General features: G+C 43.3%; 1 protein-coding gene across 1 annotated transcript in view; it reads right to left on the reverse strand.

Annotated features, from left to right (window-relative positions):
• Positions 1-18186, reverse strand: part of Prkn (parkin RBR E3 ubiquitin protein ligase) — a 1193927-nt gene that overhangs the window by 981249 nt on the left and 194492 nt on the right. Inside the window, exon 2 of the mRNA XM_052169367.1 lies at positions 11297-11460. Within this exon, the coding sequence (XP_052025327.1) occupies positions 11297-11460 (164 nt within the window). The remainder of the gene's footprint in view (positions 1-11296; positions 11461-18186) is intronic.

An 18186-nucleotide genomic window follows, 5' to 3' on the forward strand; every position in this document is an offset into this window, starting at 1 on the left:
AGCCAGAGAATGGCATGGCCTGCCTCTATACTGAAAAAGTCCTCTTCATCTTCATACTGCAAACTATGCATGTCTTTTCTCCATAGTAGATAGCTGCAGAGAACAGAGCTCATGCCTCATTTGTGGCTCATAATTCGTTCTCGGTGAGAGACAAGAGTGAATGGAACCTCAAACAAGAAGAAGCACAAATATTGAAGAAGAGAACTGGCTTAACTGTAAATCTTGTAAAGAAAGGCTACAGGTTTAACTAGAGTGCACAACTACATAAGCCATATCATTGATCCTACAATATGACACTAGGCTACACAGTGGGCATCTAGTACTAAGAAGCATGCAATAGTTTCATCAAGTATAGGACCATTTCTAGTCTATGACGTTGTCCCTCTTGAAAAATGGCCACATGAAATTTGACCAGAAAAGTAGTACTGGGACAGGACAGAAGAGATTTAAGGGCATACATTTGACGGTGATCACTTTGAATTAAAAAACATTAAATAACCCTTTGAAGCAAAGTTTTTATCTGGTATGAAAGAACAGATCTGTATATGGAAGTACAATGACAAGATGGGAAAGGAATGTGTGTGGCACAGCATGCTAGGTGGGCTCCTGCTTCAGGGACATGTCATGTGCTTCAATGACATGGCATGCTGGGAGGGGCTTGTGCTTCAGGGGCAAGGCATGCTGGGTAGACTTGTGCTTCAGTGGCAATGCATGCTGGGTAGACTTGTGCTTCAGGGGCAAGGCATGCTGGGTAGACTTGTGCTTCAGGGGCAAGGCATGCTTGGTGGGATTATGCTTCAGTGGCAATGCATGCTGGGTAGACTTGTGCTTCAGGGGCAAGGCATGCTTGGTGGGATTATGCTTCAGTGGCAATGCATGCTGGGTAGACTTGTGCTTCAGGGGCAAGGCATGCTGGGAGGGACTCTTGCTTTAGTGGTACAGCATGCTGGGAGGGGCTCGTGCTTCAGTGGCAAGGCATGCTGGGTAGACTTGTGCTTCAGTAGCAAGGCATGCTGGGTGGGATCGTGCTTCATCCCAGAAGTAAACTGTGGACATCTTTCAGAACTCTACAATCAATGTCACCATGCTAATCTCTTTAAAAGATCAGCATGGGTGCATGCGTTCCATGAAAACTCTAGACTTCTCCACATTCTACAACTGGTTCCCTTTATTCTGGCACCAGTTTACTAGGTTCAGGTTGTATTTTACCCAGTTAGCTACTAGCACAAACAGAAAGAAGTGGAGGGTGGATAGCAATTAAGAAGGAGGGTAAAATAACAGAAAAATATCTGGAAAGTTAATAAGGAATCACATTATTCACTATCTACCTAAAAAAAAAGAAAGAAAGGCAGTTAGATTCAGAGGACTGGTAAAGCCTTTCCCTGGACTGAATGTGGATGTTGACCCTGTGTATTTATTAGTCAGGGTTCTCTAGAGTCACAGAATGTATGGGTAGTCTCTATTTTTTTTTATTGATATATTTTTTATTTACATTTCAAATGATTTCCCCTTTTCTGGGTCCCCACTCCCCGTAAGTCCCATAAGCCCTCTTCCCTCCCCCTGTTCCTCCATCTACCCCTTCCTGCTTCCCTGTTCTGGAATTCCCCTATACTGTTGTACTGAGTCTTTCCAGAACCAGGGGCCACTCCTCCATTCTTTTTGGACATCATTTCATATGTGGATTATGTCTTAGGTATTCAAAGTTTCTAGGCTAATATCCACTTATCAGTGAGTGCATACCATGATTCATCTTTTGAGACTGAGTTACCTCACTTAGTATGATGTTCTCCAGCTCTATCCATTTGTCTAAGAATTTCATGAATTCATTGTTTCTAATGGCTGAATAGTACTCCATTTTGTAAATATATCCTTGCTATGGCCTATGTCAATAATACCCATCCACTCAAAACTTAATCCACTCCCTGCATCACTCTAGACAACCATTCACAGAAACCATTTTAAATCGTGTTTATAATTATGACTTAATGAACTCTCAACTGGAACTAACAATTCCAGTAGCATGTAGCAGTCCTTTAGAATATTTAACAATGTTTAGTAATATTGAACTCTTGTCCTGAAGTCCCAGGCTGAGGAGGTTTGTCCCTTAATAGGGCTTATATTCCTGTTACTAAATGTGGGGGTGAGGGGTCTCATATGTAAACCTGAGAAGTCAAATGTAGCTACCCACCCTTGAGAAACCAATCAAACCAGACAAGTTAACACTTTTCATCATATCCTGCCAGTGTGTGTGACTGCCCCCAATTATTTGTAAACCATTTCCTTATGGGATTGTGTGTTCTGTTTATATTCTAGACATGAGTAAATGAGTCCTTTATAGAGACATGATCTACAAATATTTTTTCTTAGTATGTCATTAATCTTTCCAGTTCCTTAATATTTCCTTTTGCAGAAGTCCATAACCTTAATGTGATGAAGTCAAATGTATCATTCTTAAGGATCATACTTTGATGATATGCTTAATAAACTTTTTGCAAGCTAAAATTAAAAAAAAAGAAAGAAAAAGAAAAGAAAAGGAAGAAGGAAATCTATAATACACATAATTTTATGTATAAATATACATATATAGATGAAATTTCCCCAACTGTACTGGCAATACTCCCCCTAAGAGCCAAAGACTGTCTAACAACAACCCCAGCACCAGGCCTGGGAAGCCCTCTATTGAGTTGTTGGTAAGGGTTAAGAAACTCCCATAATAGACTATTGCGGTTGTTCTCTGGAGGTGGAAGGTAGGACCCTGTTGCTGAGGACCTCATGCACTTCAGACACAGCGCTGGGAAGGCCCTCAGCTGGAACTGAGCACCAGCTCTCCTGGTACCAGACGGGGCACACAAGTTTCGTAGAGTGGAGCCGACCAACAGTCTACCACGCTATGGTGCCTGAGCTGCAGCAGTGAGCATCATTTCATGACAAACCTTGGAATGTGGCAGTGGCACACAGATCTAGACAGTAACCAACAGCTCTCCAGTTGGCCGTAAGAGCCACTCAACAAGAGGGAAACACGTCTAGTATTGGAAATCTAGCCAGCTGCCCAGGGCTAGTGAAGTCATGGACCCTGGAAGAGGACAGACAACTGACACTTTACTAACCAAGCACAATCCCTAACTGCACTCCGAAGCTTTGTCCTTATGTCCATGGATGAAGGTAGTCCTTATGTATCAGCAAGGAAATTTTCCTTTGCAGGGGATGGAATCCATTACAGAAAACCACACCAATCAAAACGCAGGCTTGTAGAACCCAGTCACAATGAATGCATCTACAAAACACTCACACTCTGAAGGCTTAGGGAATGTTGTGGGGGAAAGGGGATATTGTGGGAAAAGGGATGCAAAGGTTTTTTTAAAAAGCCAGAGAGCATCAGGGAGCTCACTGTGAGACTGTGTCTTCTAGAAATATCAGAAGCTATCCCCATAAAGTGTCACCAACAAGACTGCCTAAGCATGAAGTTAACAAGGACAGTAATAATATTTATGCCAGGCTGGGCAAGAGGAAGCCGATCTCAACTCCACAAACAAACAAACACCTGTCACTGAGGAACGTTGAGAGTGGGTGAAATAGTCTTACCCAGGGAAGGACACCAGAATTGGTTGTTCGATACCAAATGGTCGGCCTTGAAAACATATATAGAAGTAATGTTATACAAACTGAGCTTGTTATTTATATTTAGGACTATACATGTATATAGATATACATGTATGTATATAACAATAGTGAATGAAAAAAAGGATGAGGACTTTGAAAGAAAGGGAGCATATGGGAGGGTGTGGAGGGAAGAAAGGGAAAATAAACAATAAACAAAAACAGTGTTCAGAGTAAAAAGCAGAAGGAATGGAGTAGAAGGTGAGCATTGTAAGCGAGGTGTCTGTCATCAAAGTATACGCCCACTTAATGAGAGGCACAGTCGCCCATTTAATGAAAGACACAGTCCGCTGTGAAAGCCGATGTTGGTCCCTTGGATTCAGATGGTTACTTCAAGAATATTGCATGAAATTATACAACAAACACAGTTCATAAATATTGACACGTCCAAGGCTCCAAACATCTCAGTTCAAGCACTCAGAATAAACACAAGCAAAATTACCACCGGAATCTAGAAAGCAAGAGCCGCACACTTAGCTTTAAGTCAGCAACAGAAGGACAGATTATGTAAAGTGGCATCTCCATTGGATCGTTTCAGCAGGACTCATGTGCAATTTCTGTTCCAACAGCCACTCTTAGCCTCAATTTTACGTTCCAGTGATTCATAAATTCCTAGGAGCAATTTTAAGTTATTGTGTGCCCCCTTGTTAAACAGATTTTGAGCAGTGAGTACTTGTAAAACTGTGCCGCCGTATAAAATGTCACATGGGTACAGTCTAGTATGCCAGCTTCCTTAGGGGGACCAGCTCTTCTCTCCTGATAAGTTTGTTGTTTGATTTGAATCGAGGAGGTTTCCACAGATATCCTATGGAGTGCTGTTCTGAGGTTGGCCTATGTGGGGAGGAGCATGCAATTCGGCATGAGTGAATCCTTTCCCAAATATTTTATAACATAATTCTAGGATAAATCAGTAACAAGGCTTTTTCTTTTTTTGTGTGAATTACATATCAAATTAAAGTAATAATAGCTCCACATTTGCATTTCCGAGGTAAAATTTTATCCAGTTCTGAGAACAAGTCTAAAATGCAGGCACTAATGCCATCTCCATTTTATAGATTGGGGGAAAAAAACAGGAAAGACTGAAGATTTTTAATGTCTGCCCTTTCCAGACAGTCTGACTCAGGGGTGATTCATATCTACTTCATTATAAGAGTATTAGAAAGTCTGGCAGAATTCTAACCAAGTGATTTCATGCAGTGGGCTGCATTCTAGAAGTTTTAACTTCTGGGTTATAGACTGCAATAAGCATATGTTGTATGACATCATCAGTCTTGACACATAAAATACATATTCGGGTTTCTGGGTTTCTGCGAGAACTGTGGACACACCCATGCTGCTCAGGTGAGAACCATGGGACTGTCGATTGTGGAAGCAGGATATCTCCTCTGGTAGTGGACGGAGTTCTCAGTGCCCACATTTTAAGTGACTATGGTCATACCTCAGGAAGTTTGTTTTTGATTTTTCCCTCCTTCAGAGCGGTGTTTTGATGAATTATGCATAGACACAAACAAACATGCAAGTCCTCTTGAAATACTTCAAGACGTGAAAACGAGCAGGAAGCATCCTCGGCAGGGCTTTTAAATGGAGTCTGTCTAACACTGAGTTTGAGGGTGTTCTCACACGCAAGCTTCACAGGTCCCTGCTACCCTCATTTGAGCCTCTTATGTTGGAATGTTTTATTAATTTAAGGAGTAGAGCTCTAGGCCATAATTAGGCTGTACAGTAACACGCGGATGACTGACACTTGAAAAGGCAAGCCAGCCGGAATCAATGATAGGAAGATTTCAATGACAAGAATCCCTCAGTGAAGTGAACTTCTGATACAGCCGCAAAGGTTGGAGCATCTTCGCAGGAGCAGTATTAGCATAGGAGCGTGTCTGGATGAAAATGTGCACATATACTCGGGTGACACACTTGGTGCTTCAGAATGCCATGGATTTCTTCTATGTGAATGAGTCTGTGTCCTGATTTAGCATGTGGCCAAGGAAACCGCTCAGCACATCCTTCAGGGCCTTACGAAGGTTGCCACGGCAACAGTCATTTATCTAAGGTTGATTTTTGTTAATTGAGTTTCTCCTGCTAAACAGTGTATGGAGACTGTGTTCTTATCAACAGTAAGTGTGGTCCTTAATAAAGCAAAAATGGATGGACCCAGCACATCCAGACAGCAGAGCAAAAATCCTCTGTTCCTACTGAATTCTTTCTGTACACCTCCAAGGCTGAATTATCTTAATTTTGACATCTAACTTATATCTAAAGAAAATAAAATAGAGAGAAAATTCAGTTACCCAACTAACTGAAGACTGTTAACCACAACCACAACAACAAAGGACAGATGTAAACTTGAAGGTCATCATGAGCTTCCAGAGGGCTTTCCCATGGACATGATTTCACTGCTCTTGTTCTCTGACAACCTTAATTGGCTTGTTGGCATTTCCTCATTTAAAAAAAAAAAAAAAAGTAAAAGAAAGAAGGGAAAGGCAGAGAGGGAGAATTTGGGTCAAAAATCTTTTGTTCCCTAATAGTACTGGAGGCCAGGACACAGGCTCTTGCCTCTTCTGTCCTCTTAAGCAGGAGGGCTGTGCTACTACACACTGTCTCTAATGATACTGAGACCACCAGACGAGAGTCTAAGTGCAGTACAGGACCACAGAGACAATGGAACCGGTATTTGAGACTAGGATATTTTGAGTAGTCCTGGCTGTGACTCCCTCCCTTTCACAGGCTTCATACCCGATGAGTGCGTACATTCCAAGCTCTAATACAGGGCATCCTCTGTGTGGAGCTGGAAGGGCTGGCTGCTCCTGAGTTTGTCTCTCTCACAGGTCAACGGTCCTGGGACTGGAGCTCCAGGTGGACAATCAAAAGAAGAGCCTGGTAAGTCGCAAACTCTGGCTCTCCTTACAAGCTAAGAGAATCTCAATTCTTAAATCTTTTTTTCAAATAACTGCTTATCTGTGACAGTTCTCAAAGACATTTTACATGCCAACGGGGGAATAGAAAGGTTGAGGATTCCTTTCAAAAGAAATGAATATTTCTGTGGGCCTCAATTATGCAATGAGAAAAGTGATCTACATTTTCTTACTAAATTGTACCATTGCCAAGAAGTAAGAGGATTCCTGAAGTCGGCACCTGCTGTGTACAGATTCCAGGCTATCATTCTAGACTCAGCCACTGTGTGGTACCAATCAGCTCAGACAGTGTGGGCCTGGATTCCTGTGGCCCTCAGGAAGGATGGGGCTAGCAGTCTGTTCCACTAGCAAGGCAAGAGGCAGGAGACATGCTTGCACAGGTCCTGTAGTAACTGAGATGGAGTTTACATGACTGTAAGCACGTGTATAGGGAAATCACTGTCTTGTTCTCTCGATAAAATGCCAGCTGACCTGGCTTCCCTCTGTCATGTAATCACGGGGAGAAATATATTATATTAGCTACTTACACTGTCATTTTCAGAATTTTCTCATATACAAACAATAATTCATGGTGGAAATGCATTCAACACCAAATTTATCTCACTTCTTTCTGCCTTGTATTCAATAGAGAAAGTGGAACAATTTAAAATAGATTTAGTTTACAAATGAAATAATTTCATCCCTGAATTCTATTACCTTAATGCATGTTATCAATAAAGGGAGAGCATTTTGAATGAGTGTTTTCTGTAAACAAACAACAATGGTGATATGAAGTGCCCATTTAGTTCCTGACATTGTACTACAAGCGTCTCAATTGAATTTGGAAAATATGCTCAACTGGGTACACTGTGGTCAAGAATTATTTACTTCTTATTTGGGTGAAATACTTGGCCAAGGTTCTGTGAGAGACCGCTAATCGTGGGTATTTAGACCTGTGAGACCATGAAGAGTCTCCTACGCACTCAGCTCAGCTCCCCTGTGCTGCTGGACGGCAGCAGACTGCTCTACTAGATTTCAGGACTACCAGGTGGCTTCTTTTCTGGTCCTTTGACAAAGAGCAGGACATTATTGAGGCTCTTTTCTTCTTTCCTATGCACATTGGAATTTCTGGGCTGACAACTTCATCAGCCCCAGTTCTGAGATGACCAGTAAAAGGGACATCCAGGAATCAGCTCTGAACTTGTCTGTGGTCCTTGCTCAGTGGGATCTTTGCTCTGTGGATTTTTTTTCTCAGAATGCTGCTGCACTTACATTGTATGTAATAGACAGACTTCCTAGAGTGGTGAGTCAGGGTAGGGTGTGCAGGGAAGAGTGCTGGGCTGGCTTCTCAGGGACAGAGTTCTTGACCCTCTGGGCTTTGCTGGCCATGTCTTAGTTTTGTTTTATTTCTTTTGTTCCTTCTCCTCCTCTTTCCTTTTTCCTCCTCCTCCTCCTCTTCTTCCTCCTCCTCTCCTTCTATTTTCCTTTACATTTCTAAAGTGTAACAGTTCCAGAACCTCAGTTTGCCAGGCGAGTAAGCATTTTGTTCTGGGCTGATTTTAATAGAGCCTCTCGTCCTCGAAGCACTACAGTTTTATATAGACTTGCACGCCTCCCGGGGTCAGTGCAGTGTCTGAGGTCAGCATTCACCTGTGGAAGCTTCGAGCACCTCCTATACATTCACTTCCCTCCCTCGGCAGAACATCTCACTTCTCGTTGTGAGCTTACACTGTGGAATACAATGGCATCTACATGATCATGACCAAATACCCACAGCATGCTCGAGAATTATGCAAGAGAATCAAGGAATGCTGAAATCGCAACAACTGTACGTTTAAATAGCAAAGGACCTACAGCATGCAATGTGCCAAGTCTTTTCAATGAAGCTCTAGGATGAACAGTGTTTGCTAGCTTTTCAAAATTGAAATCATGGAAAGGTTTTAATAAAAATTCCATAAATATCAAGGTTTTCCTTTTTTTCCAGTGTACTCAGGTATAGTAGCAAAACCTCAAAGGGAGAAAAACTGGGGAGTGTTAAGCGATGGCGTGGCTACTACCGTTGAACAAAGAGAAACACTGATTAGTTAAGGCCACAAACAAGCAGAGTCACAAACGGATGCTTTTATGGTTCACTTTCTTTAAAACTGAGCTGGGCATGGTGGTGCCCATCCCTTATCCTTGGGAGGTAGAGGCAGATGGCTCTCTGAGCACAAGGCCAGCCTGGTCTATACATGTGAAGGTCATAGGACAACCATACACACACACACACACACACACATACACACACACACACATCAGTTCCCACCTACACGGAATTTGAGGCAGGGTATCTCGTTTGCCGCGTAGGCCAGGCTAGCTGGCCTGTTAGCTTCTGACCTCCCCTGAAGAGCACTGGAATCACAAACAACCTGTATGACTGCATCAGGCTTAAGGTGGGTTCTGGGGATCCGAACTCAGGTCTTTGTGTTTGTGTGGCAACCTTTGTCACTGAATGATTACCTCAGCCCCTAAGAACAGAAATGTTCTTCATTTATTTCTTAATCCCGGAGTGTAGAGCCTTTAGGGCAGCCTCCGCTGAGTGGACTCAGACTTCCTGAGGTTGTTTCCTCCCTTGTCACTGAAATGAAGACGCTCATACTGCTTTGTGCTCACTCCTTGACAACTGAATCTATTCCAGCTGCTGCAAAAATATTTCTCTCTGGGAAAATATCTGTGAATATTAAATCTAACCCTAGATCCAGGCCCAGGTTCCAACGGCTTGTTAAATATCCCCTTGCATATCCACTCTTCATAAACTCTCAGCACCCCTGGAAATTCAGCTCCTGTCCAGTGGCTTTCTACAACACCCCTTTGCTGTCTGTGAATAACTTGTTACAGGACCAAGTCTGTCAAGAGTCTGTCAAATGCCCCAGCCAACTCCATCTTTTCCTGACTTCAGTGTTGCCTCCAGGTTCTGGAAGGACAGACACATGCCTTCTCTCCCAAGCATGTGGTGTGTGCTATCCTTCCTTCCTTCTGTCTGAAGAATCCTTGTCTGGAATCAGTCCACTCCAGAGCTCTTTTCTGCCCTTCCATTAGATGTCCAGTCTGCACCTTTGAACCATCACACCATTCATTTTTCAAGGGTTATACAGTAATAATCACATGTGCATATTGCAGGCATTAGGCGGGACCACGTGCCATTGCTAATGATTTTACCACATGTAGTGCTCTAAGACAGTTTGATCTAGTTCTTAGGTAAAGAGCAGATGCCCTGAATAAACTCCTTTGTACCTAAGCCTCTGAGAAACTCTGAACACTGTTAGTTCTAAAAGTATGAGTCAAGGTAAGACAGTTGAACCAATACATAGATTTTTATAAAATCTGTCCCCCACACCAGTTAGTCTTACCGAACAAAAACAGCCAGCTGTTACACTCACCCTACCTTGTACAGGCAAGGGCCTTTAAAATCTAATGGTTCTCATAATAAAGTCTATCTGGATTCAAGAAACAGTTTTAGAACCATTTATTTGTGAAGGAAACAATCTAAGGTTTAGAAGTTGGCAGGAACAGCAAAAAGCTTTTTAGTTGACTGAAATAAAAAAAAAAAAAATCAAAACACTTCTTAGCACAGGCACTTCCCTTATGAAAACAAATTGCCGGAAAGCCAAGCGCGGCAGTTTCTGCACAATGGGTGTGAGCCCTACCACCACCAGCGGGGCGGGGAGAATAGCGGAAGCGATTTGCATTTCTATAGTTTCTTTGTGTACCCACATTCCCAAAGCTTTTCACAAATCGCACATACCTCAGCCCACAGGAGGACTGATTGGACTGGGTAGTCCAGTACAGCACAGATCCCCACCCATCTGTGAATAGGGGTGCAATTCCACTGTACAGAGTGGAGGGGACGAGCGTTTCCCTGCTTCTATTCACTTGAGTAAATGTGGTTCATATCTGATGGACTTCCCCCCAAAACACTCCCTGTTCTCTCATTCTAGGCGATGGGCCTGCGCATCAGTTGCTAACCAGTTCTTTAGATGCCTGCAAAACTCATCTCTCCAAATGTACAACATAACATAAAGAAGGGCTTTCCCAGGCACAGCCAGGGCCAGATACCCAGGAAGCAACAGGCAGGAAAGCAGATCCCCACAGTTTAGTTCTGCATCGGGGCGTGGGCCAGGGGTAAGTAACTCTGCCTAGGCTTCGAGATACAAAGATGGACTTCTGCTGTGTAAATGAGACGCTTCCTATCCTCGGCCCAGAGCCCTCTGCAAATGGGGCCCTGGGCCAGTGTCTGCTGCAGTCCAGGCAGCAGCTGTGAGTGTCCTCCAGGGGTCACAGTTGGGTTGTAAATCCCTCACGGAGCACGGGCTGAGCAGCCTTATTGGGAACAATTTATTTGAATCCTTCTTCATTAAGATTCAAATGGAATAAGGAAGGTAAAAATTGAACAGACCCAGAAATTGTGCCTTCCTACTCCCTCAGTCAGTAAACATTTATTCACTAAGCCGAGCGTGCGCGAGTGCCTGGCTTCTCTCTCCCAGTCTCGGTCTCCACTTATACTTGTTCCTCCAGTCTTTCCTGCATACTGTTTTAATGCATAATTAAGAAGGTCAGAATTAATGAAGCCGTGTGGAGTAAAGTTCAAGGAATCCCCAGACACTATTTATTCTATTAGATCTCGGGCATGAATGTCAGATTGGCAGCAGAAGCTGCAGGGGCCTTGATCCTGGCTACATCCCGGAGACCACCCACCCAGGGAGACTCACCTGCACCGTCAGGTGATTCGGAAGCTCCTTCCCAGCAAAAATCACACGCAGCTGGTCAGCTGGAACCCTCTGTCGCTTAGCAACCAATTCCTTGAGCTGCAAGATGCTGGTGTTGGAATCGACCTCCACTGGGAAGCCGTAGCTGGAGTTGAACCTGACAAACACTAGACAAGACCAGGGGCAAGAGAGAGAAGAGAGAATATTACTCCAAACCCTTAATGGCCAGTGAAATGTCTCTGAAGCCGCTTGCCCCTCGTCTGCCCTCCAGTGAATGGCATATATTTTCTCTCATTTATAACAAGTTTATACTATAGAGCAGTAGTTAGAAAAACAAACAAACAAATGAAAAACCAAAGGCAGTTTTCCCAAGGTGTTTCTGCTCATCCACAGGTCAGTGACTTGCAAGCCAAGGCTGCTCTGTGCCTTTCACAGCCCTCCTGGAGGGGAGGGAGTCAAGCGGAGAACTTGCTTGATTGGAATCTGGAGATTCCCACGGGTGCATAGACTCTTCTGCTCCAACAGACTGAACGAATGCTCACTCCCTCCACGGGGTCCGCTGCATAAAACTCAAAGGCAGCACGCGGATGCCCCAGAAAGAAATGGTGGAAGCGAAGCGGAAGCCACTGTGTAGACAGCTGAAGAGAATGTCCCGGGGGCCTAGAAAAGAGCTCTAGGCAAGGCTTTGAGTCTGGGCTCTGTGAAGAGTTCCGGGCTCCGTGAAATGGTTGCAGGTTCTTGGTAAGGCCTCCGCACTCTGTGTAAGGATTTTGCACCCTGTGTTCTTAGCTCACGGGTCACAGTGGATTTCTAGAGAGATCTTGAAGTGACATCATCTCTGCTGCTGGGATCACTCTCTTTGTTAGGCTCTGGCCCGACCCCACATATCTCCCAGGCTGTCTTCCCCGTCAAGCCATCTCCAGTGCTCCTCACATCTGCCTGCTGTTTACAACCGCCCACCCTTCATCACTACCCCAGGCTGTGCTCTTAGATGCTTGCTAGCTTCCTGAGCCAGGTGGTGATGGTGCTTGTCTTTAATCTCACACTCCAAAGCAGGGGCAGCTGGGTCTCTGTGAGTTCTAGGCCAGCCTGGTCTACAGAGCAAGTTCTAGAATGGTCCAGGCTGCATATAGCGAGTCCCTGTCTTAAACAGAAAAATAAAACAAACAAAAATATTTTCTAAATTCTTGCATTTAAGTTCTCAATTAGTCTACTTTTAGTTTTGCAGTGTATCATTTATTTTTAATTTAAAGATTTCTTCAAAATAGTATACAAAGTGTTAAATAATGGTGTGACACTGAGATAGGAACTTTCCAGTCAACTTTAGGACAGGACTCTCGATATTCTCTCTCTCTCTCTCTCTCTCTCTGTCTCTCTCTGTCTCTGTCTCTCTCTTCCAATGTGCTTTTTTCTCAACATTTTTTGTTCACTTCTCATCCCAATAACAGACCCTCTCCCTCCTCTCTTCCCAGTCCCACCCTTACAAATCCCTTCCCCGTTGCCCTCTCCCCTTCTCCTCAGATAAGGGGAGCCCTCACTGGGTACCACCCCACCCTGGGATATCTAGTCCCAGCAGGTCTAGGTACATCCCCTCCTACGGAGGCCCAACCTGACAGTTCAGGTAGGGGTAAGGGATCCAACAGCAGGGAACAGAGATGGAGACAGTCCCCACCCCCCCACCCCCCCCCTGCCTTCCACTTGTTGGAGGACCCACATGAAGATCAGGCTGCATGTTAACTACCAATGTGTAGGGGCCTAGGTCCAGCTCCTGTGTGCTCACTAGTTGGTGGTTGAGACTCTGTTAGCCCCCAACAGAGTTAGTTAGTTGGCTCTGTGTGCCTTCAGGTGGTATCTTTGATCACTCCCACTTGGTCACTTCTGTCCCCTACTCTTCCAAGGGACCTCAGTTCTTATCCTTGCTGTGGTTCTGTCCTGGATGAAGACCAGAGGCCACACATGGGTTTGGGAGCTCTGTTTCCTGACCTGGTTTCCTGTTATTTTTTTCTTCTCCTTGTATACAGTTACCTGAAAAACCATATATGAATCTATGGCCAAAACTCCAGTCCAGACACCTACATGGAAAGGTACAGGACATCTTATGGTTGGGTACTGTCCTACCCTCCTGTCTCAAACCAGAAAAGCCAACGCATTTCTTGGTCTCTTTCTTGTTCTCTAGTACCTCTGCTTGTATGATATAATGAAGAACTCCCTCAGGAAAGTAGTGTAACAAACATAAGGTTACAAATGCATCCTTCAGAAGTAGGACCCACATACAAATCCAATGCATCCTTCAGAAGTGGGACCTACATACAAATCTAAGGCATCCTTCAGAAGTGGGACCTACATACAAATCCAATGCATCCTTCAGAAGTGGGACCCACATACAAATCCAATGCATCCTTCAGAACTGGGACCTACATACAAATCTAAGGCATCCTTCAGAAGTGGGACCTACATACAAATCCAATGCATCCTTCAGAAGTGGGACCCACATACAAATCCAAGGCATCCTTCAGAAGTGGGACCCACACACAAATCCAATGCATCCTTCAGAATGGGACCCATATACAAATCCAATGCTTTCTTCAGAAGTGGGATCCACATACAGATTCTGCCCTTCCTTTTTGTTCAGTAGGTTAAAGGTAAACATATCAATGCTCCCTCTTCAATTCTCAACATCATGATCCTGAAAAATGGGCAAACTTTGGATGATGCTATGTGATACCCTGAACAATGTTCACAGTGCTTAGATGGTAAGCTTCAAAATTACTGGATATCCACCCATACATGTCTCCATTATATTTAATTGTTGATCTAATGCTGAATTTTCTCAACTTGACTGAGATGATATGCTTAATAATATTTAGATAATAATTATAGTGCCAGTGATGACCAGGCCCTTACATATGCTGCAAGTAAGGTCTTTTCTGAGCTCTTGGTAATCTGGGCAGCTCAGTGCTACTATCCAGTAGAGCTGCACATGAAGCCCAGAGAACTATAGTCACCTTCCTGTGGGCATCAGCTTCTTTGTAATGAAATTGGAATTCATATATAGCTCATCCCATTCCTAGAAAAGTGGCCTAAGACCTCAGAGGAAAGAGTATAGCCTTTTTCTCGTGATAGAAAGGATTAATAACAGCAGTGAAAAAGCCTGCTTCCTAATGTGATGTGCTCTTCCCTATACAGAAGAAAACTGGATAGGAAAGAAAAGAAAAGGGAAAAAGGGATTCCAGGGAAGGAGCCAAGTTCTGAGACTGGGGGACAATGGTTCTGAAACAGTGAAATAGAGACAGAGAGCTGATGGTGCAAAAGACTCAAGAGCAGAAGACCCAACAGCTTTTAAATATCTAGAAAAGGTGAGGACTAGAAGGTTAAGAAATTCATGAAAAATACTAAATATCAAGAAAGCATGCAAGTTCATGGCAATTCTCGTGTGTGTGTGTGTGTGTGTGTGTGTGTGTGTGTGTGTGTGTGTGTGATTTCATCCAACACCTTTGAAAACACAGGTGACAAAGTAAAAATATATTGACAGAGGTCACATATGCATAACATCTCAGATCAAGTCACAGGCCAGGGGTGCAGGGGCGGGTGTTACAAGGGACAAAGATGTGATCAAATTCTAAATCTTACTGTTTTTTCTACTAAAGTGAATAGGTTTTTTTTTTTTTTTTTTAAATGACAACACTGTGGGGATGAAGTAGAAGGAACCTGCTGGGAGCTATACTAAAGGTACTATAGAACTACTTTTAAACCCCAAGAGACTATGTTCTAACGTTTCTTCCCCAGGGCTTAAGTCATGAAAATCCTTCAGGACTTAGGAAGAAAAAGGTAGGGAAGAAGGTGAAGTAATAACAGTAGCAGAAATGAAATTGAAAAAAAAAAACCTGTATAACTGTTTGATTCATGTTTTAGGTTTCATTAAATGTTTATTGTTCTATAAAGTCTTAAATTCACTTTGCATAAATTATGAAACTATCTACAAATAGAGACTTTTGAATAGTAAGTCTGTGAACCAAATTGATTTTATAATAAAACGAGCAACAAGCCTTTTGTATTTGATCAACTATAATTCTTGCATAGGCTAAAGAGGAACATCTTAAGCAAGTGGGCAGGTCAATAACCAAATGTCATGTGGAAATATTCCAAATCCCATCTGTCCAGCCCCTCAATTCTAGCCATGATTCCTGAGTGGGGAGAGCCAGAGAGACCCAGTGTTCTCCATCACAGAAAGTCAGGTATCTTTAAAGCCAGGCGAGCAGTCACTTGCTTGTCTATTGAGGGTCTGCAGTGGCATCATATGCCACCTCCAGGGCTGGTTCCAGACTTCCTGTGACTGCATTTCAGAAACAGTGCACAGAGAAGAAGACCCTTCCTGCAAAATCAGTTCCTAACAAGCTGTCTAGAGGAGCTGGAGCTAATTTTAAAGCCATACTACTGTTTGTTGTGAACTACTAAAATGTACCTGGTATTCGGGTGAATATTAAGTAGATTTCTCAGGGGTTATCACTATAATGGACCCGAACCTTCTAAGAACTAAGAGCTAAAAAGGAAATTTGGCTAGCCATCATTTTCTGAGATTTGTTTAAATATTCAAAGTTTGCAGTTTGTTTAGTCGCTGTCTTGTTGTTGCTGTGTTTGTTGTTGTTGTTGTTGTTTTTGTTCTTCTTCTTGTTGTTGTTCTTCTTCTTGTTGTTGTTCTTCTTCTTGTTCTTCTTCTTGTTCTTGTTCTTCTTGTTCTTGTTCTCCTCCTCCTCCTCCTCCTCCTCCTCCTCCTCCTTCTTCTTCTTCTTCTACTACTACTACTGCTTTCTCTCCCTCCATTTCTTTCCCTCCTTCTTCAGTGTGTTGGTATACTTCTTGTAGCATCTGAAGTGTCTTATCACCTTCAACAAATGACATGAGTAGGTGGATCATCAATTACAATACACTGAGAAGAAAAACCATGGGAGGCAATGGCCACTTTCTTTGAGATTAGATCACGGGTGTGCGTGTGCGTGTGCGTGTGTGTGTGTGTGTGCAGTCCAGGCTGGTCTCAAGCTTGCTACTCTCCATTTTAAGAGCAGAGAAGATACACTCCCTCCGCCTCCATCATCTCTCACTGCTGTCCTGAAAACCTAGAGGATAAGAAGGTACATGGGAATTTGTGGCAGGGAGGCATCATCGGGAGGTGGACCTATTCAAGGATGTTTCAAGGTGTGGCCTGAGCAGGATCCAGGGTTTTGTGTGATCATGGTCTTACTGGATCTGTCCGCCTCCCAGGAGTAATTCTATTCCTGCACTGGGGATGGCAGAGTGGGACTGCCTCACCCTCCCTAGGAATCGATTCTAACTACTCATCGTAATCCCATCCTTCCTGTCAATGTTTTCGTGATTGGCTCAGGAACAGGTACAAACCAATTAGCACCTGGCTTTCATTTCCCTGCTGGTGATGTACGTTAGATTAATTGACAGGAATTCCAAGCTGTCAAAATTTGGTGAAGATGTACTTTTGCTGATATGAAGAATTATGTGAGGCTGAGCATTTCAGCTGAGGAAACAAAGGCAAGGCCAAGGCAGAAGACTAACAATCTACACACGGACAAGTCCTGGCTCCCAGGGTAGAGGGTGCCCTATACTCTGTAGGACTCCAGTCCCAGCTGCACCCTAGTAAATACCAAGGGCAAGTTTTATTCCAGTAGTTAAAAATTGCCCAGGTATGTATTTCCACCAGTGTTCCCTGGTGAGGCTTTTCTTCTCTTTCTTTGAGAACTATCTCCAAGCCCGATAGCTCTTATTTGAAATAAGAAAATGAACAAACAAGCACATGTTCACATTCCCTCTTAGTTGCTACTCCATTTTTCAGCATGTGGAATTTTATTGAGAATTACTTATATTTCTGTTGTCTATTTGGAAAAAAAAAAGAAGTTACACAAAACCCATTTTGGCAGAGGAGTTGTGGTAAAGCGATGGTCTTCATATTTTCAGTACATCATCACCTTCCTTGGGTCAAGGACAGTCCATGTAGTCTGTTCTAAAATTCACAATACTTGTTTTCCCTTGGCATCTGCCTCTATATTCTTCTGGTATTCCCATGGGCAGACATCTGTAATTTCATTTTATGGTTTTCCTTCCTTTGTTGTGGCTGCACACCTTTGGGATACCCAATAGTCATTAGGAGAGTTTTTCTTTAGTACATGTGATCCCAGGTTGGCTCCATCTAATATAGGGCTGCAGTACAATGATAGTCACAGATTCCTATACCTTTTCTTCGGACTTGCCGTCTCCCTGGATTTCTAGATATGGGCATCGACTAGATCAGAAATGTTCAGCCAGCATCCAAGAGGTGCAGTAAAAGGAATGCTATCCTCTTTTCTGAATGGTCCCAGCATTACTGCCACTGTCTTTGATTGGTTCCCGCCTTTTCTTAATTACAACTATAGCATATCCCAAACCTTCTAACTCTGTCTATTTTCATTAATGTCACAGGTTCGAGGCTGCCCTTGTCTTTCAGAATGATGCAAAGTTGCCTACATCCCTTCTGAGCCTCAGCATTTTCCATATCTGATTCATGCCCACAGGCCAGCCATAAAACATGCTTTTCTGGACTGTCAACCAACACATATGGCTCACCTACACTGGCTGTCCCCTGAGTTTCCTAGTATACCACTAACAAGCTTGGCCACCAAATTCTAACTGCATTCATGTCATTTTGTAAGTGCTTTAGTTTTTCCCAGTTCTTTTTTTTTGTCTTAGATAAACAAAGCCTACAGAAAAGCTTTAGCATTTATAAAGTAAAATTGTTTTCAATCTTGAGTGCTTACATTCATTCTTCAAATCACCCAGTAAAGGGCTGTAACTTACTAGTTGCTTACATGGAACTGTTTATATAATTTGTGATATACTTCCAGTCCTTA

This window comes from Apodemus sylvaticus, chromosome 23 (assembly GCF_947179515.1).
Source record: "Apodemus sylvaticus chromosome 23, mApoSyl1.1, whole genome shotgun sequence".
NCBI classification, from domain to species: domain Eukaryota; kingdom Metazoa; phylum Chordata; class Mammalia; order Rodentia; family Muridae; genus Apodemus; species Apodemus sylvaticus.